The sequence below is a fragment of the Phycodurus eques genome, chromosome 2 (genome assembly GCF_024500275.1).
Source record: "Phycodurus eques isolate BA_2022a chromosome 2, UOR_Pequ_1.1, whole genome shotgun sequence".
Taxonomy (NCBI): domain Eukaryota; kingdom Metazoa; phylum Chordata; class Actinopteri; order Syngnathiformes; family Syngnathidae; genus Phycodurus; species Phycodurus eques.
Genome location: NC_084526.1, coordinates 12,567,826 through 12,588,425, shown reverse-complemented (window position 1 = coordinate 12,588,425; position 20,600 = coordinate 12,567,826). Strand labels below are relative to the sequence as shown.

The 20,600-nt window shown below is 42.4% G+C and overlaps 1 protein-coding gene across 2 annotated transcripts in view; it reads right to left on the bottom strand.

The window, feature by feature from the left end:
- The window catches only part of LOC133397153 (MAM domain-containing glycosylphosphatidylinositol anchor protein 1), a 264,188-nt gene extending 246,613 nt beyond the window's left edge, over positions 1-17,575 (bottom strand). For both annotated transcript variants that reach the window (XM_061667731.1, XM_061667740.1), the window contains exons 1-2: positions 17,163-17,575; positions 15,542-15,631 (exon numbers count right to left, since the gene is read on the bottom strand). In XM_061667731.1, coding sequence (XP_061523715.1) covers positions 15,542-15,608 — 67 coding nt within the window. In that variant the 5' untranslated portion in view covers positions 15,609-15,631; positions 17,163-17,575. The remainder of the gene's footprint in view (positions 1-15,541; positions 15,632-17,162) is intronic.
- Between the last annotated feature and the right edge of the window lie 3,025 nt (positions 17,576-20,600).

The window sequence follows — 20,600 nt, the reverse complement described above, 5'->3', positions numbered from 1 at the left end:
GTTGCAGAACAACCCCATCAAACAGTCGAACAAATGAGCGAAGAGAGCCACATACACAGCATATATATTAAAGCTATAAACTCATTTTTCTTCTATTTTCACATTCCGATATTGTAATGTAGCTGTAATGGCCATGTGTCCTAATACCTTTTTCCACTTACTTGCACTCACATCAGCATGTCAGATGCCAAATCCAAATAAATAACAAACTCAGTGCCAGACTTTAATGCGCTTAATTTATCAGGAAATAAGGAGGGAAGCGGCCACACCTGGCTGTGAAACATGACTGACAGTCAACAGTCCAATTAGTTTGGAACACGGTGATGGGAGGGTTTATTTATAGACATGGTGGTGAATCAAAAAGTTAAAAAAAAAAAAAAAGTAATGCACTGTCCAATTACTGCTGGACCTGACTGATTCAGTTAGCACAGAATGGTGACATCAAACTGAGGTGAGCGAGGAGGAGGAGAAGAGAAGACAAAGCAGAGTAGAAGATTGAACGTGAAGGACATAAAGAAGAGCGAGAGTGACAGCGGGAGAGAGACGTGCGGGAGGAGGCGGGCGCTCCGATGTGAATCGTGTTCTCGACGCTGTTCACAAGCATCCTGTCATCTTCATGAATAAGTCACATGCCAAATGCTCCCCACCCTCGCCGCCCAGTGCACGCCACCCACAACTCACACACAAGCTACAAGAGCAAAGTCCACTAAATAATTGGAATTGAAATAGTTCATCCCTGCGTCAAACTGTCGCTATCATAAAAGTCTTTATTGATTCTTCAAGCAGCTATAAAGGGGACATATAATGACAAATTAATGATTGAATTGGTTGTATACAAATGGTCGGGTGACTGGAGTGCCTGCCCACTCATCGAGTGCAAAATCAAGCAAGTAAATCTTTAGTTGGCTGCCTATTTCTGAAAATGTGTCTGTGAGCAAAACGTTCTGCACTTCTACTACTGTTACGTAACAATGAGGCCAATTTACATTTTAAAAAATAACGTAAAAAAACATTTCCCAACCCTGAGTTTCTCCATCCATGACTTGAAAGCTAGGCTGTATGAAGATCCAGAGTCACTCTCAAGCAACACTATCACTAGGCACTATCATGCAGAAACACTCACATGAGTCGCTACTTTCAGGATGTCATTGTCTGAAACACTGCGTCAAAGCCATATGGTAAGCAGAGCTGCATTTTTTAAATGTTTTTTTTTTTTTTGGGTGGGGGGGCAGATGCACAGGTTAGCCTTAGCCAACAGCATGGGCTTCTGTTGAGTGGCACATATGGGATTGCTCGGCAAAGTTGTTGATCTGGTGTGGGTATTTGCGTTTGGCGATGTGACTGCTGCATGCGCTACATAAACTGAACCGCACATTATTTGGCAAGCGTAATCCAGCATCTTGGTGTGGAAGTGTTGCTGCACTTTGCAAGGGAAAATATAAATCGTGTTTTTATGGGGCCTCGTGTCTGCTTTACAGTCTCGCAGTCTCTTTATTTTTAGATTTGCATCTTAATGTACAGTTACCCGTAGCTCCGCCAGAGTTGTCATGGTAGCTTAATTTGTACTTGCCATTGGCTCATCCGTATGTGGGGCAGAGTGAGCCCTGGCTCACTTGCATCAGACAGTGCCGCCCCCTTAAAACAGGCTAATCACCAGGTGTGTAAAGTGCTCTATTATTCTTGAACCATGGTATTGCATACATGTTATTGAGACACTTGGGAACTGTTTAAAAGTGTGAAAAAATGCATATTGTTGGCATTGGGCGGAACCCTCGCATCTCCAAAACCATCACTTTTCAGGAAGCCAAACTAACGCATTTTTGATGAGCCATTAACATTGCATCGTCAAAGACAGCAAGCCATTTTCAACACTTCAGATTTCAGTAATCGTCATCAGCGTCATCATCATCATCATAATAATAAATAAGTAATTCGTAAAAACAGATTTGTGGAAAAAGTATGAACTTTTGTTTCTGCCCAACAGTGACAATATGCATCATAAATGCATAATAAAATAAAAAAAAAAATATGCATCGATGCTGTTTTTTTAACTAGCAATGGGGCTCGGCAGTAGAACTAAATTTAGGCTCACCGTTTGGCAGGCAGGAAGTCACCCTGGCTGTTCTTTCATAATGATTTATAGCAGCTAATTAAAGCTTAACACATATTAATAACAAATAATATATATATATTAATAACAGAATTGGCTACCAGTGGCTTTCCACAATCTACGCCCAAAGACACAAGCAACTAAGAACCTCTTGAAGCTGAACCAGTAACATATACATATAACCACCAATCATATGCCAACGCGTGTTTGCGTGTGGGTACTTTGCTGGCACAACTACACTGAGCACAAGATAATAAACTAGAGTTCATCAAAAGGTGAAAATGCCATGAGTGATGTTTGAACTCATCAGCAGCAGCAGCAGCAGCAGCAGCATTATCATCACTGCGCAAAAGTGTTGTGTTGGCCTTAACCAAGATGGCAAGAAGAAATGACAATGAGCAGATACCATATGTGAACTAAAGAGTTAATAATTCTGTTTGTGCTACTATGCAAAAGAGAGAGCCGCCTTATTAAATTTCAACTTTTGACTTCCTCCAGCCTTCTCAGAATATGCATTACAATACGTATATCCTACAGTATGCATTCATACAGTACATACTGTCAGTGTAACTTTGCTTCACTTAAAAGAGAGTTCTAAAGTCAAAAATGTTTGGTGGACGTCATCAACATTGTTAACCAGTGCCTCTTCTTCAAAATTTAAGACACAGTACAGTATTAATGTAACACATACACAGCTAACCTTGTTAAAAAGAAGTTCCCAGCAATACTTAGAGATGCACATGGTATCTTATGATGAATTTAGTTGTGAGAACAGTGAAAGCCTCCCAAAAAGTAGTGTTGTCTTTGCTCTTCTTTTTCTGTCATCTAGTTCTGATAAAACTGTTGCGATGGTAAAATTCATGCTAATCTCCTAGTTGGCTGCCAAAGTTATTTACGCCAAGGACCAACAATTCAGTATTTGACCAAATTGTCATGGAAATCACATCAAACTTATTCGGCGTATCTCGTGAGGCCAGCGAAAAAAATTCTGTCAGTGTTTTTTTCCATCCATCCATTTTCTGAGCCGCTTCTCCTCACTAGGGTCGCGGGCATGCTGGAGCCTATCCCAGCTGTCATCGGGCAGGAGGCGGGGTACACCCTGAACTGGTTGCCAGCCAATCGCAGGGCACATACAAACAGACAACCATTCGCACTCACAGTCACACCTACGGGCAATTTAGAGTCTCCAATTTATGCATGTTTTTGGGATGTGGGAGGAAACCGGAGTGCCCGGAGAAAACCCACGCAGGCACGGGGAGAACATGCAAACTCCACACAGTCGGGGCCGGGGATTGAACCCGGGTCCTCAGAACTGTGAGGTTGACGCTCTAACCAGTCGGCCACCGTGCCGCCCAGTGTTTTTTTATTTTATTTTATTTTATTTCTTTTAGTTTTTTAAATTGTGCTTTTTCTTAAACATATGTAGCAGTACTGGTTTTTTATCTTTATTTGTATTGTTTTTTTTAAGTTTCAAACTGGTCAAACTTCTACTCACACTTATACAAGGCTCATCTGTTTATTACACAATTGTTTTACTGTTTTTACATTTTACAGTCAACGCTGGTTAACATATTTTAACACTTGTGTGACTAATAATGCTACTTGAAAATGTGCCTGTACTTTTATGATGACGACAGTTTTACCCTAGGGGAAAATGATATCAAAACCAGGAAAAAAATCAAACATCAGCGAGCATCCCAGAACAGGTTCCAATGTAACTAGAAATTCATTGTTCGCATTACTTGCAAATTGTACAGAAAAAATACAGATATTTTTTGGGATGAAGAGCCATTTTTAAGTGTACTGTAATTAAAGCTTCGTACAATCAAATTTCAGAACACCCAGACACCCAGTATTCATCAACATGTTCAAACTGTGACATTTTTTTTTATTGCAACCAATGTCGTTGACAATGCAATTTTGTGTAATTCCTCTCAGAGAGAAAATGTCTGTAAACATAGCAAACAAATGCAATTCACCATGGAGGTCAATTTGTTTTTTTTTTATTAGTGCATAGATGCTTTGGCTCATGTAGAAATTGAATATACAGCAAATAGACGAAAAATAAAGCACAATTTTCCAGTGGAATACCTGTTTGTATTGTGCCTATAGTCACTTGAATGGAAGGCAGCACCTGCCATATTTGCTTCCTAAGAAGATAAACTCTCGTGGCCCACAGCCTACATTTAACTGCTACCTTCTGGTGCCCACCTCAGGCTGCCACTGATGGACGAAGTGATAAATCACACCTCCCAAGACGTCATCTAAACGCTTTTATCCTTTAACCCCGGGTAGCAAGGCTAGTGTAAACCATGGTCAACATATCACTTCGGCCATAGTCCTCTGGCTCTGCGGCTGACCCGCAGGTTAATAGAAACGTTGTCAGGCTTTTATACGTGCTCAGCCGTACAGCGAGGTGGGGAACTGAACAAAAGGGAAGAGCAGGGAGGGAAAGAAGGATGACAGCCGCGAAGAATGTGCTGACTAAGCATCCTAACGAGGCAGCAAGCCATCGCATAGCTTTTACCAACAAAAACACCTTTAGAGTAAACAGCTTTATTTAAGCACCGGGCGGAACGACAACATTTTAAACAGGATAGGGTCTGTCTGACTGATGCGTGAGGAGGGACTACAATGAGAGAGGGACAAAGATCAATTGAGGTGGTGTTTAATGCGCTCCCACGCCCAACTGATGAATGAAGTCATTTAGACCAAAATAAAATAAATAAAACAACACAAGATTGCTGTGGCTAACTAGAATTATTCCTCCCATCTATTTATCATCTTGTTTCATCCCTTGTGTTTTAACACTGAGTAGCCATTACAACAGAGAATGTCTAACCTTGGGGAAGCAGTCAGAAAATTTTGTTAAATCATTTCATACAGTATGTTTTTCCCCACATAGGAAATAAAAGAAATACAAATAATGTGTGCCCGGGTCAAGCTGTCAGCAACACAAAATTTATATTATCTGTACAGGCTATGGCTTAACAGCCTTGGCTGTCATGCTAGTGTAAAAATGAGTTCATCGCCGTTGTTACTGTTGATTGTTTTTTCTCCTACACTCGCCTGACTTTGGTGCGGGCAGCGGCGGTTCAGTTCCCAATCAGTGACGGTGTGAATGTGAGTGCGAATGGTTGTCTGTGTCTATATGTGCCCTGTGACGGGCTGGCGACCAGTTCAGGGTGTAGTCCGCCTTTCGCCCGAAGTCAGCTGGGATAGGCTCCAGCGTCCCGCGACCCAAACCTGGATAAGCGGTGTTGAAAATGGATGGATGGATGTTTTTTTTCCTCTGGAATAAATCTATGAATGGATGAAGTTCTATGTATCTATCTGTCTGTCTTTCTGTCTGTATGTCTGTCTAGTGACAGATTTGTCTATCTATCAATACTAAAATGCAAATGACAGTTTTAATCTGTTTTAATCTGACAAAAACAAGCCCAGGACCTCTGATCTCTGCGCCTGAAACACTATTCCACCGTGCAGCCACATTTCAATCTTACAAGTGTAAAAAAAGAAGTCAACCACTGAACACTCGAAATTTTCAAGTGAGGATGCTTAACAGAGGGTATCTGCAGGTTTAAGGCCGCTTTGGTGAAAATTAAGAACTCTCGTTCACTTCATATGATCACTGGAAAACTGAATGGCTGTCATATTATCACATTGTTTCAAGACATTTAGTACAACCCAAATTCCAATGAAGTCGGGACGTTGTGTTAAACATAAATAAAATCAGAATACAATGATTTGCAAATCATGTTCAACCTATATTTACTTGAATACATTACAAAGACAAGATATTTAATGTTCAAACTGATAAACTTTATTGTTTTTAGCAAATAATCATTACCTTAGAATTTTATGGCTGCAACACGTTCCAAAAAAGCTGGGACAGGGTCGTGTTTACCACTGTGTTACATCACCTTTTCTTCTAACAACATTCAATAAATGTTTGGGAACAGAGGACACTAATTGTTGAAGCTTGGTGGGTGGAATTCTTTCCCATTCTTCCTTGATGTACAGCTTCAGCTGTTCAACAGTCCGGGGTCTCCGTTGTCATATTTTACGGTTCATAATGTGCCACACATTTTTAATGGAAGACAGGTCTGGACCGCAGGAAGGCCAGTCTAGTACCCACACTCTTTTACAGCGAAGCCATGGTGTTGTAACACGTGCAGAATGTCTTCCATTGTCTTTCTGAAATAAGCAGGGCCGTCCATGAAAAAGACGTTGCTTGGATGGCAGCATATGTTTCTCCAAAACCTGTATGTACCTTTCAGCATTAATGGTGCCGTCACAGATGTGTAAATTACCCATGCCATTGGCACTAACACAGCCCCATACTATCACAGATGCCGGCTTTTGAATTTTGCGTCCATAACGGGCCCGGAGAAGCCGGCGGCGTTTCTGGGTGTTGTTGATAAATGGCTTTTGCGTTGCATTGTAGAGTTTCAAGTTGCACTTCTGGATGTAGCGCCGAACTGCATTTACTGACATTGGTTTTCTGAAGTGTTCCTGAGGCCATGTGGTGATATCCTTTACACATTGATGTCGGTTTTTCATGCAGTGGCGCCTGAGGGATCGAAGGTCACGGGCATTCAATGTTGATTTTCGGCCTTGCCGCTTACATGCAGTGATTTCTCCGGATTCTCTGAACCTTTTGATGATACTATGGACCGTAGATGATGAAATCCCTAAATTCCTTGCAATTGTAAATTGAGGAACATTGTCCTTAAACTGTTCGACTATTTTCTCACGCACTTGTTCACAAAGAGGTGAACCTCGGTCCATCTTTGCTTGTGAATGACTGAGCAATTCAGGGAAGCTCCTTTTATACCCAATCATGGCACCCACCTGTTCCCAATTAGCCTGTTCACCTGTGGGATGTTCCAAACAGGTGTTTGAGGAGCATTCCTCAACTTTCTCAGTCTTTTTTTGCCACCAGTCCCAGCTTTTTTGGAACGTGTTGCAGCCATAAAATTCTAAGTTAATGATTATTTACTAAAAACAATAAAGTTTATCATTTTGAACATTAAATATCTTGTCTTTGTAGTGTATTCAATTGAATGTAGGTTGAACATGATTTGCAAATAATTGTGTTCTGTTTTTATTTATGTTTAACACAACGTCCCAATTTAGTTGGAATTGGGGTTGTACATATAACAAGTATGAAACGATGCATGCTTATTACAAAAATGCTACAAAGCGCTCTACATTCTATAGCTATGTTGTTTCTTGTGTCTGCATCATTTTTAAGACCTTTGACTGGCAGTTTTAAGAGCTACGTGCCAATTGTAAAAATAAATAAGGCCTTCATTGTCAACATATTCTGCGGGGAACAGTAAATTATAACCCTAACAAATGTCAGTGATAAGGCAATGTTGTGCAATTTTGCTAAGACAAATGTCTACAATTTCCCCCCCTGCACGTTTCAATATATCCTCTTTTGTCTCCTGATTTCATATGGACATTTGAGAAAGAAGAACAGGCTGCACTTTTACATTTCCAAGGACTTTAATTTACTTTACCCACAGAGGGAAATGTCATTTGACAAGCTCTAACAATACAGATGACATTCAGGTAGAGGATGCAATTTGAAGAAGAATGACTTGGCCGTACACGAGTGTGTGCGTGGGCACAAGTGTGCGTGTTCGAAAGTGCAATGTTGTGGGAGGTAAAGATTAGCATCATCTCAAGCTTAACGCTCCAGTCTCTTCCTATCGCCGTCTTCCCTTCCTTCCTCTCCTCTGCCTCAGAGCCGCAGATAAATTATAGATGCTTATTAGAAAAGGGCAATATTCAGCATCCCAAACAAACTGAGTGAAGATGGACATGAAAAGAGGAGGCAACCAAAAAAAGTATGTGAAGAGGTAACATTGCAGGGGAGCCAGTGGCCAGGGAAGGAAACTGGAAATATTTTTTTTTTCTTCACCCTAGGTCAATTGCAGAGTAGAGTACAGTAAACAGTACAGTAAGATGCTCCTTAAACATATTGATGTTCAATACATCCAAACACATGCTTCTAAAAAAAAAAAAGAGAGTTGATGTGGAGTACATCCAAACAAGTGACTTATTTACTGTGGGCTCACTTTGTCTCTTTTCACACATTTAGTTATGTTACAGGCCTATTCCAAAATTGATTAGATTCATGTTTTCCCTTTAAATACACATAATACCCCATATTATTAAAGTACTAGTAAAAATAATTTGTTGATGTTTCTACAACTTGTTTGGAGTAAATCTGGGATCTATGTATTGAATGAATATGATCGACCGAGGCATGTAATATTTGCAAAAGTGGCAAAAGTAGTCACACTACGTACTTACCAGTAAGTAGAAGTACAGATACGTGTGTAGAAAAGACTCGGTAAAATAGAAGTACTGATTAAATTAACTGTAAACTGGGATTAGACACGTGCTGGAGAAAATGGGTGGGTAAATGTTTTTTAATGCATTTGGTAAAAGTGTAAAAAAGAATTTTAAATGGTATTTATTAGTAAGCATTTCTTTAATTGTAAGGGGAAAAAAACAGATAATTTTATCCATTTTGGAACAAGGCTCTAACATGGAACAAGTGAAGTGATTACTTTTACAAGCATTTCAGGGTCCAAAACAACAAGTTCATTAAATATCCTGTAACAATCACATAATTAAACAATGTGGTTGGTATCCCATTGACGCTTGCAGTTTGCAAATTAATCAATTCTTTGGTGTTCCTGTGAAGAGCGTTGCTTCCCACACTCTAACCCCGCAACACTCGTGCGTGCGTGCGTGTGTGCCTGCTTGTGTGTGCGCGTTGTGTTAAAGGACTTGAAGAGTCACTTCCTGTGTGAAAGTCTTGAAGTTTGGAAAACCTCGCCTAATCCTTCAGTAAATTGAGAGTTAGCACTTGTGAGTGTCACTTCATGCATGTAATGCCTGGGATTATGTTCTATCCACATTAAATGGACAGGAAAAAGGCATAAATGCAATATGGGGGCAGGGCAGTGTGGATGGAAATGTGGACGGAAATGCGTGGAGAGTTAATGGAAACATATGCATTTTTTCGCAATTTATAAAAGGTTTCCATGAGTCTTAACAAATGATTTCTAACATTCCTTTGTCCAAAGATACAAGGATAAAAAATATTTACAGCAAACTTAAAGGAGTAGTTTGCAATTTTCAAAGAAATCACGATATGTCATATTTGTTCAAACTGCCAGTCTCACCTGACAGTAGAACATTAGTAAAATTATCTGTAAACCCCCTCACAGGATTTTTAATAAACTACTGTGCCAGAGGAAAAAACACCAATCAGAGACAGAAGGCGTGACCGCACTTGTGGGCACACGCATAATGGGCACACCCCCGCAGCCTCTCGCTGACCTGTTCGGCCTGGTACACATATAAGGATTTTTCTAATTTTCTAATGTCAAACATTTTTTTATCTGTTACAGAACCCACACATGAATCAGACATTAACAGTTTTAGTCATACTCTGTGTGGTGTGCTCCGATAATCTCAACACAGAACACCAAACACAAGGATTTCTGTTCCACCAACGATCTCAAATATTGTACGCCGAGACAAAAATCTCGTGTCATCAAATGTGATCTAATGAAAATGAAGAATAAGAAAGTCAGTGCTTCTGATCGTCTTTAAGAGCAGAGAAGGTCTTGCTGACCCTGACCCTCACCACTGCGAGAATCCTAACTTATCATGGTAGACACGTGGCAATCAATGTGTTACATTGTTGTGTCTTACTGACTGCAAATATGTTATATATGTTATATCATCACACACATTTTTGACAATGTGACTTACTGATGTTATTGTAGTAGTCACAAATCCACAAATCAAAACAACGCTGTGAAAGAGAAATCACACTACAGTCCCCACTGAGCCAGAAAGCTGCTGCCATGAATGCTGCACAAACACACACATACGCACACACGCATGCAGAGGTGGGTAGTAATGCGCTACATTTACTCCGTTACATTACCTCAAGTAACATTTTTGATACTTTTGATACTGTACTTGTCAGAGTACTTCAAATGCACCGTACTTTTTACTTTTACCTGAGTATTTATGTGAAGAAGGATCGATACTTTTACTCCATTACAATGATCGACATGTCGTTTGGGGGGACAGCCACGCTTTACAGACTCCAAAAAACAACAGCTTTGTCATGCAGCTCTTCATTTGTGACTGCGCAAACTTGGACATTTCAGCCCACTTCTAACTTGAGAAAACACCTTTCGGTAAGTAGCAGATGTTTCTATTGTTGTTCTGGCATCATTAGCCCTATCCTATGGTGTCGCACACGCACACACAATCACTAAGTCTGGTCAGCAAACAGGTTATTCATGAAGTCATTGAAGTGAATAAAGCAAATAATGGTTCTGTAGGGCCTGATGCATGTGCTGTTGGTTTTGGGGCAATTAAAAATTCAAATGGTGGCAGGTGTGTGTCGAATCCCATATATTATTTTTATTCTTTTATTTTATTTGATGTTCATGGTCTGATTTGAAAAAACAAAAATAACAATCTGAAGTTACTCGCAAGTTACTCTTTACTTGAGTATTTTCTTCATTGAATACTTCCTCAAGTAAATATTCCGATGCCTACTTTTTACTTTTACTTGAGTCCTATTATTCTAAAGTAAAAGTACTTTTACTTGAGTACAATATTTGGCTACTCTTCCCACCTCTGCGCACACACGATGAACACCTGCACACATATTCACAGGCAGATAGAGGCACCCAAAGGTGCCACAAAAGAGGACAACAGTAAATGAAGCTCATACTCTGAAATCCATCAGGCACGCTTGCGCACTTGGCCTCCCGATGGACGCCGCGGTCGCATCTGTCCGCCGCAGCGAGTGCGAAACAATTACCACGTGAGGAAAAAGACTCCTGCCAACATGTTTGGTTCTCTTTCTCCCAGAGTCTCCTCTCCTCCTGGTGACTTGTGATTGTGCTCATGGTGAAAAGATGTCTTTCTACTATCCATTAGTCCCAAATGTGCAGCAACCAGAGGACCTACGGAGGCCTTTAGATGCAGCCCAGTGTCGTTCCCACGATGCTTGCTGATGATTCATCCCTTTTTGTACACGCACACACACATATACACGCACGGCCCTCCGAAACACAATGGGCGAGAAGTAACTGACGCTGGCTTTGACCCACTCTGTGTATGTGTGACACAACCCAGGGGACTACAACAGACTTTTTGTGAGCCACAATGAAAAACAGCTCAACTATGAGCTAGGAAGGAGCAGTGGTGTATCATGGATTTCAAGGCGGAGCCGTCCCGAGGCATCAGCAAACTCAGCAGCTGCTTGGGGCCCCCTGGCCATTAAGGGGGCCCCAAAAAGCGTAAGGATTGTTTTTTTGTTTTTTTTTAACACGTTGGCCATATTAACTGTTGTGTTTAATGACCGATTCGATGATCACGACATGAGGAGACAGATGCGTACACTTTATGTTAATGTAAATTCTCTGTTCAGGCAATTTAGAAGTCGGTTTGAGTCCATGAAGATTCCGCAATTTATTTTTATGCACAACTATATTCTTCTCATCTACATTCATGTTTTAAAGAAAGCTACATGTGAGAAGACACTACAGAAAATACAGCTGAATACAATATTGTTGTAAGAAACGTTTTCGCTTGCTACTATTGTAACGGCAGCGAGATATTTGTATTTTATGATGTTTAATCCCTTGGTGAAATTTGATGTATCAGCATTTATGTTTTTCGAGGTGGACTGGAATCCACTTAGTCAGGTGAATATTGTCCTTACGTCATGTTATTTTACATCTTCATTTACTGTATAAGACACTGTCCTAGGTGTTGTACAGTTCGTGAGGAGGTATTTTGCACTGTTGAGCTAGATTGTATTTATTTTCCGAATTTCAACTGTATGTACCCTGAATTTAAAATAAATAATTGAATTGAATTCAAGAAATTCAAAGGGGAACATTGCACTATGCTGTGGCATCTTACTGCCAAGGAACTATGTTGAAATGAGTTGAGGAGCTTCATGTAGTGGCTCCTTTCATTTGTATCCGGCCTAACTCTGCTAATTTTGCCAGAACAAGAATCACATTCATCTTCAGTGATATCCGGCACAACAAAGTCATGGTAGCTGTCTGTACATTGTTGTCGTTAGCGCGTTATCTGCCATAGGTTTCAAGCAATCCAAATTGCCCGTATATCACTTCCAATATCCTACCAATTTTTCATTATGTCAACCAGCAGCATGTTTCTTGTCTTTCTGAGTTGTTCAGATACAGAACACTAACGATATTGAAGGATATTGAGGGTACATTTTTCAGTACGACACACACTGATATCAGGATACCTACACGGATGGTGATACCAGGAGGAGTTCCAAGTGTGGTGAAGTAAGCCGAGGGATTTCTTTTCTTCTTCTTCACGGGTCCAAACGCTTCAGCAAAGGACAGATTGTCAGCCTTTCCCCGCGATGGCTCATGACAACGCCGGCCTCCGCCACCGCAACTAAACAGACCTTGTTTTCGACGGCTGCCACAACGCCTCGAACCTCCCGGTCGGCGTATCCAAGGCGACAGATCTGCTTGTGCGTGTTTGCTTTGAGGCGGAACACATGGCCGGACCGGCGCCTGTCACTGAAGAAACGGAGCCTGTGTCGTACACCAGTTCTGTCCCTCGACATATAATCAAACAAACACCATATGAGTGAGTCTATGAATAATTATTGAAATCTGTGTGTAAAGGTAGGTTCCTGAGCTGTAAAAGTCAAGTAACAAAGCAGGACCTGTGAGAGTACAACCCCACTGACAAGCCATTACACAGCCCTAAAGATACCATGTTAGAATGGAACCTCTAAAAGTTGAACTTAAAACAAAAACAATGTGAGAAGAATATACGTTACGTAAGGTACGAGATTCGCAAGCAGTAGGACTCCAGCATCACCATACGCGTGGTCACTTGTTATCAAAGTGAAGATAAGAACAGAAAATTAAGATAAGAACACAACAAAATTATGTGAGGCTCATCTGCATCCAATATCGTCTTTATATGATCTACGGCAGTGATTCTCAAAGTGTGGTATGAGGTACCACTAGTGGTACGGGTGCTCCCTCGAGTGATACACGAAGACACTGAATTAAATGTTCAAACGCTGCATAATGTTAGGCTTAAACTTTTTTTTAACCCAGTACGGTAGATTTGTTAAATACCGTTAACTTGTATTTAACATTGAAATAAAATACATTTGCATTTAATCTTTTAGAGCTTTTGTCTTCAAATGTTTATTGAGGTACAATTTGTGTTCAACTTACATCATTTATATATAGCTTTTTATCATCCTATAGTCGAGCGCAGTGTTACTCTTCAAACTGCATAATGTTACAGTTGCTTACAGTAATATTCAATGTACCGTACTTTTTAGGACGAAAACGCCTGCCTTGGGTTTGATGAACACTTCGGCCTACTACACTACTGTATTTCAATGTTGGTTATGATGGTGTCAAAAGAACCTTGGTGTCAAAAGTCTGAGAACCATTGCTACATTGGTTTTGTGTTTTATTATTTTTACGTCAAAATATTAAGATTGGTTAAGGTATTTTTTAATTATTACATTATTTTACATAAAAAGCCAAAATGTAGCCAGTGTTGCACTGAGTTTTGTTGGCTGCACAGATGGGCATTAGCTAACAGCGTTTGCTTCTGATAAACTGCATGTATTTCATTGCTTGATGCAATTGTTGACACAGTGAGGATAGGAGGTACTGTTTGTGTGTTTGGTGATTTTGTCCACTGCTCCACACTCATGGACAAATGGAATTTGGTGGCTTGGTGATGAAGTGCTGCCTCCACAAGGGGAAAATGGAATCCATGTTATGTAGTGGCTCGTGTGTACCTCACAGTTTGCAGTTGTATTTTGGGGATTCAGGAGCTTTAGATTGATAATGTGGTAAATGACGTTTTCATGTCTGTACACACATTGAAAAGAGTACGACTGCAGTGTCACCACATGTTTTGAGACCTATTGTTAACAGAAAAGAGTGATTTGATAGTTTTATCATTGATACCGGTAAACTAAAAACCTATGCAACATTATGCAACATTATATGACTTAAACTCCTAATGCCATTACTGCTAGTTACGTATCATAGCATTGTTTTTGCTAATACAATTAATACAGTAGGGCGGCACAATGGACGACTGGTTAGCACATCTGCCTCACAGTTCTGAGGACCGGGTTTCAAATCCCGGCCCCGCCTGTGTGGAGTTAGCATGTTCTCCCCGTGCCTGCGTGGGTTTTCTCCGGGCACTCCGGTTTCCTCCCACATCCCAAAAACATGCATGGTAGGTTGATTGAAGACTCTAAATTGCCCATAGGTGTGAATGTGTTTGTTTATATGTGCCCTGCAATTAGCTGGCGACTAGTCCAGGGTGTATCCCGCCTCTCGCCCGAAGATAGCTGGGATAAACTCCAGGACGTTCACAACCCTAGTGAGGATAATCGGTAAAGGAAATGGATGGATGGATGTGTAAGCGAGTACAAATGTTGTTTGTTTATTTGTGCCCTGCGATTGGCTGTTGACCAATTCAGGGTGTACCCCGCCTTTCGCCCAAAGTCAGCAACCCTAGTGAGGATAAGCGGTGCGGAAAATGAATGGAATTAAAACAGTACACACTGCTTCTCTCTCTCTCTCTCTCTCTCTCTCTCTCTCTCTCTCTCTCTCTCTCTCTCTCTCTCTCTTGGTCTCTCTCTCTCTCTCTTGCCCCCACTCATTCAAGGCAGTCAGCCACTCCCACACTGAGTCTCAAGTATGTTCCAAGTCTCTTACAGGGACTTTTTCCTCACCTCTGTCATCTCGTGTTTCCTAACGCATTGTCCGGTTGGTCTCCTAATATATGAATTGTGTGCTTCTCGAACTTCTCCATTTTTGAAGTGCCTTTATATAACTTATTTTCTGAATTATTGCTCTATAAATACAATTGAATAATAAAAGTCAACAGGTATTTTGTTTTCTTTAGGTTTACAGTAGTTAACTTCTTTTTACACTTGTGTGACAATTGAGAAAACATCTGCAGCATTAAGTTACACCGAATTGTGTGACTACTTGTTGACGCTTATAATACAAATCTTGGCGGCCATGGTTTGACACTGGAGCAGAGTATTTCCATTTATTTCCTCAAGGAAAATGTTTTTTCCAAGCTGAACACGACCAGCTCCCTAGATTGGATGAGGGGCCTCTTATTTATTCCGAGAAAGTATGCATGTTTCTGAGTGAACCCTAAATGTATTAATATACTGTTGATTTCCCAGAAGCAATCATCGTCCACAGCTTCAATTAAAGTTCTAAACGACAAAGGGCTTTTATGATTGGAGCTTATTCAGTCCAAACGGATGTAGAACGCATTGACATACTGTACAAATAATTTGTAAATCATTCTTACCGTAAACGCCTTGGCAGCGGGCAAGGGGATAGATGGTAGAAAACAACAAAATCCACAAAAGCTCCATGTTCAGCTGTGCTCGGTCATAACCTATGCAAAGGGAAAGAGAGTACATCCTGTCACTTTTAAAGACTTGAGTGATTGCTGTCAAAAAAAAAAAAATGAAAGAACTAGTCCAGTCAGCCTTTTGGGCCAATTGTTTTTTTTTTTTTTTTTTCCATTCTAACCCTTTAAGCCGTGAAAGTAATATTCCCGAACAAGCTCCGAATGCACGGCCTACAACATTTCATTCAATTTAAAGGGTGGGTAATTTAATCACAAATGGTGGATTATGGGAAGCTTACAAGCAAGGCATCAGAGACGGACATGCATTGTATTTGGGAGTACTTTAGCGTGACTGTCCTCTCCTCATTGTGAAGTGCAGGTGATCTGACTGGACTGTAGTAATCATGGAGGATGTCATACACTTGACTCATACACACAGACATTTGCCTCACATCATTATCACATGGTTACGAGTCGAAAAAAGATGATCCTCAAAGGACACAACATTAGGTACTCTTGCACAATCCAAAATGGCATCAAATTGTGTTCCGTTTTGTTTGTCAGAGATGCTGAGCTCTTCTTAAACTGTTGAACCTATAAAAGCTGATCAAAATATTAGAGACACGGCTACAAATGCTATGGGCATGTAATCATTACAACACTATTATTTTGGGTACTCACTTGAAGCTCAAAAAAAAAAAAAAAAACATATTAAGGAACACCTCTGAGTACGATGCAGTGCAGTTCTACTCCACTGCAACCGCGATAATAAACATGGTGCAAAATTAAATGGATATAAAATGAGCATTGTGTTCTTTTTAAAGGAGTGATACCAAACCAGTGTGCCCTTCGAGGTCATCCGGTGTGTCGAGGAAAATTATCCAATTTCACTTAATTAGTCTGAAAACTCTCGTTTTACTACAAATAATGCATCTTTGCTCAACAATCTATGCCAGTGACGTACATTGACTGGCGGAAGAATTAAATGCTCTTGCACTAGATCGAAGTAATTAACCTGTGTGTCTTTTTGTGACATTTTTGTTTGGAAGTGTGCCACGAGACTTTTTTCTAAAATATGCGCCTTGGCTCAACAAAGTTAGGAAACACTGTTATCACTGTTATTGTACATCCAGCTCTTGAACTGGAAGTTTGCATGTGTACCTAATGTGCGACCAGAATTTTCCTTGTCACTTCCCAGTTTCTCACTGTTAGAAAATGTCCAGCTTCCCAAACTGGAGGGTGGAAATACTTTTTCCTCGACGAAAATGACACAGGCTTTGGAATGCACTGCTCATGGTGAAAGTTTTTTTTTTTTTTTTTTTTTCAGAATTAAGTTATTCATGCAGGTTTCAAAGATAGCGCTGCACGACATGACGCCGTTTTATTATCAAACCTAGTGTCTGATCATTGAAGTGTGAGGCGAATTTCCACGCAAAACGATGCTTTGAAATGCATGCAAAAGTGCGTCCAGATTCATCCTGCAGAAATCGTTAAGAATACGTGACGCAGGCCCAATAAACAAGTATGTCCACTGGTCAGCGTGTTTATTGGGGTTGGGAACCGTGTGTCGGTCTACCTTGTCTCCGTAGGTGCGGTCCTGTGGGTCAGCGTGCTCGCCGACGGCAGCGCGCTCTCGTTCGGGCTGCGCTCACAGAATTCCACCGCTGCTGCTTCTTTGCAGCAGCAGAAAAGTTAGAAATCCTCCCGAAAATCACTTGAACGACTTGAAAAAAAAAAATCTCCTCGGTGGCTTTGACACTTTTTACACCAGCTCCAATCCAGGCTGCCAAAATTCAAACAAACCCCCCAAATCAATAAATGCACTTCTACGCACACAGTCCTCCAATTGTTGTGCGCATGACGGTGTAACTCTTCCAAGGCTTGTGTGTGGGTGTTGGGGTGGAGCGGCGCGGACCTCCGCTCTGGTGAGGAGGCTCAATCAGAGCCGTGTCTGTGGGCTCCAAGTGATGCTGGCCAAGTGCGAGATGTGCGCAGACTGAGAACGAGCGCGCCTGTCTTTGCGCACTGAGAGAGATGGAGAGAGGGGAGAGGTAGAGAGAGAGCGAGGAGAGGCAGAGAAAGAGAGGGAGAGAGGCGAGAGGGAGGACAACAGAGTCTCCACAGTGGTGAGGAACAGGTTGTCCAAAAAGAACACTACAGCAGGCAGCTCTCCTCTTGCTTCCGATGGGTCACCACGGAGAGCTGTGCTGAGTTCACCACCGATTAGAAGCGCTAAGAAAGTGTTGTTGTTTTTCTCGAGGTGGGAGGTTAAAGTGGGGGTGCGGCTTAACTCGTAACCCCTCCCCTGTGGACCAATTATATGTGACAGACAATAAAAGATAGACGCACTGATTACGTCCTTCCCTCGCTTTTCCTCCGGAGAGTGTTGCACTTACATGGAAGTCCACAAGGGGGCCCACTTTCAGCTCAACGCACACATTCAGTAGCACTCAACGGACACTTTATTAGGTACACAGGCTGCATAAGGCAAAAGCTGTATAAAAAGTCAGAGAGGTATAAATGTGACTTTTTTTTTTTATACCAATTTCCAGTACATTTATAAATAATTTCAGCCGCTTCCATCTATTTATGTCTGAAGTCGAGCAACATGCATTTCCTTTCTGCGTCTGTGACAACAGCCAGTACAAAGTAAAAAGCAGGTAATGTCATATACTGCCCTGGAGTTCCTTTATTGGAGCCGGGAGGGCGCTTTGCGTCCCCTCTCACCCCCCCCTGTTTTCAGCACCTGTCTCCAATCAGCCTCATCACCACCCGTTTATAAGCCTGCCTGTTCCAGGAAATTCTCACCAAAGTACTGCAGTGACTTCCAGCGGTACCACGGCCCATTTACCTCACATAAGTCATTCTATTCATCGTTCCCTTTTGTTTTGGTCTCCTTGTTCTCAGTGTTTTCCCCCGTGTTCCTGATCCATGTCATTCCTGCCGCCAAGCCAGCCGCCTGTCCACGCCACCGCCTGCCAACCCACCTAGGACCATCGCCATGACCTTTCCTCAATAAATTGTTCATCATTTTACATCTGCCTCTGCCTGGCTCTTGGATTCAGCCACTCCCCATGCGTGACAGAATACTTTGGCCATTATGGACCCAGCAACTCCGGAGGCACTGATGAATGCACTCACTCTCCAAGGATCCCATATAGGAAGACAAGAAAAGACTCTCCAAGAACTCATGGAATCCCTACACTCCCTCACACAACAAGTATCCCTCCTTTTCTCGACGATTCTATCCAAACCTTCCCCCTGTAAGTACACCTTCCGAGACCGCAGCCTTAGAGCCACCCTGCCTCCTGTACAAAGAACCTCGTGTCCCGCCGCCCGAGCCCTACTCCAGGGACCTAGGTGGATGTAACCGGTTTTTACTCAATTGCTCACTCGTTTTCAACCTTCAACCATACAGTTATTCCACCGAACAATCCAAAGTAGCTTATGTCACTAACCTCCTCTGTGGCAAAGCAGCCAAATGGTCCACTTCATTATGGCAAAACTCCTCCCCGGTACTCCACTCATTCGATTCCTTTTCCAACGAACTTTGTAAAGTGTTCGATCACCTCGTTCAGGGCAAAGCCACCCGTCGCCTCCTCACGCTCCCGCAGGGTGCTAAATCAGCAGCAGAATATTCCATAGCAGTTCCGAATATTGGCGAGTGGGATGATGCGGCACTTAGGGGGATTTTTTTCCTAATGGCCTTTCCAAGCAGCTCAAGGATGAGCTAGCAGTCCAGGGACGAGCCCTCCTCTCTCGAGGATCTCATCGGTCTTTCCATCCGTCTGGATAACAGACTGTGAGAGAGAATACGAGAGAGGGGGCTTCGCTCGCGCAGAAGCCCTCCCACTCCGAGCACCGCGCTGTCAGCTTCACACGCGCCTCCCGCACCGTCTTCCGCATTTCCGTCACTCCCCGTAGCCACAGAAGAACCCATGCAAATTGCAAAGACACTGTTAGATCCACAAGAGCGTCAGCGTCGTATCAACCAGTGGCTGTGTATCTACTGCGGTCAATCCGGTCACTTTATTTCCTTGTGTACCCTCCAGCCAAAAGACCAGTTCTCTTCCCCCCCCCCCCCCCCCCTGTCTGTCCCCTGCCGAGAGGAACTACGATGTCGGCAAACCAGAGCTACTGACCATTGTATGGGCCTTGGAAGAGTGGAGGCATTGGCTGAGGGGACTGAATGACCATTCATCATTTGGACAGACCACAAGAATGTCTCTTACCCCCATTCCACCAAACGCCTTAACCCTCGACAAGCTCGCTGGGCTCTCTTCTTGAGCAGGTTTAATTTAAATCTCTCCTTCCGCCCTGGCTCCAAAAACAGCAAACCAGATGCCCTGTCTCGACTTTACTCACCCCCCACCAGCCCTGGCAAACCGGAACCCATCCTTCCTTGCTCATGCTTTGTTGGAGCAGCCACTTGGCAGATCAAACAGGTGGTTAAGGACGTCCAAAAGACTCACCCGGATCCCAAGACTGGGCCTCCAAACCGCCTGTTCGTACCAGATTCCGCACGCTCTGATGTTCTTCAATGGGCTCACAAACTCACCTATCACCCGCAGCGGAGCGGGCAAACCAATCCCTACGATCAGACCTCCATTATGTTGCTGCACGCAACCCCTTCCTCCTGGAGCTCATTCCTCCCGTGGATTGAGTACGCCCACAACTCCCTCACCTGTTCCACTACCGGTATGTCCCCATTCATGGCTTGCTATGGTTACCAACTGCCATTATTAAAAGAACAGGAGCAGGCAGTTTAGTCCCCGCAGTCTAGGATAATCTCCAGAGAATCCAGGCAGTGTGGAAAGTCGGCGTTGACCCGGTCTGCCGCACGCAATAAACAGCTCGTGGACCGTCAGCGCTCCCAACACCCGAATACAAAGTGGGCCAATCTGTCTGGCTTTCTTCTCACGACCTCCGCGTTCAAACTGAATCCCGTAAACTCACTCCCCGTTTCATTGGCCCTTTCCCAATTACCAAAATCATCAATTCCACTTCCGTCCAG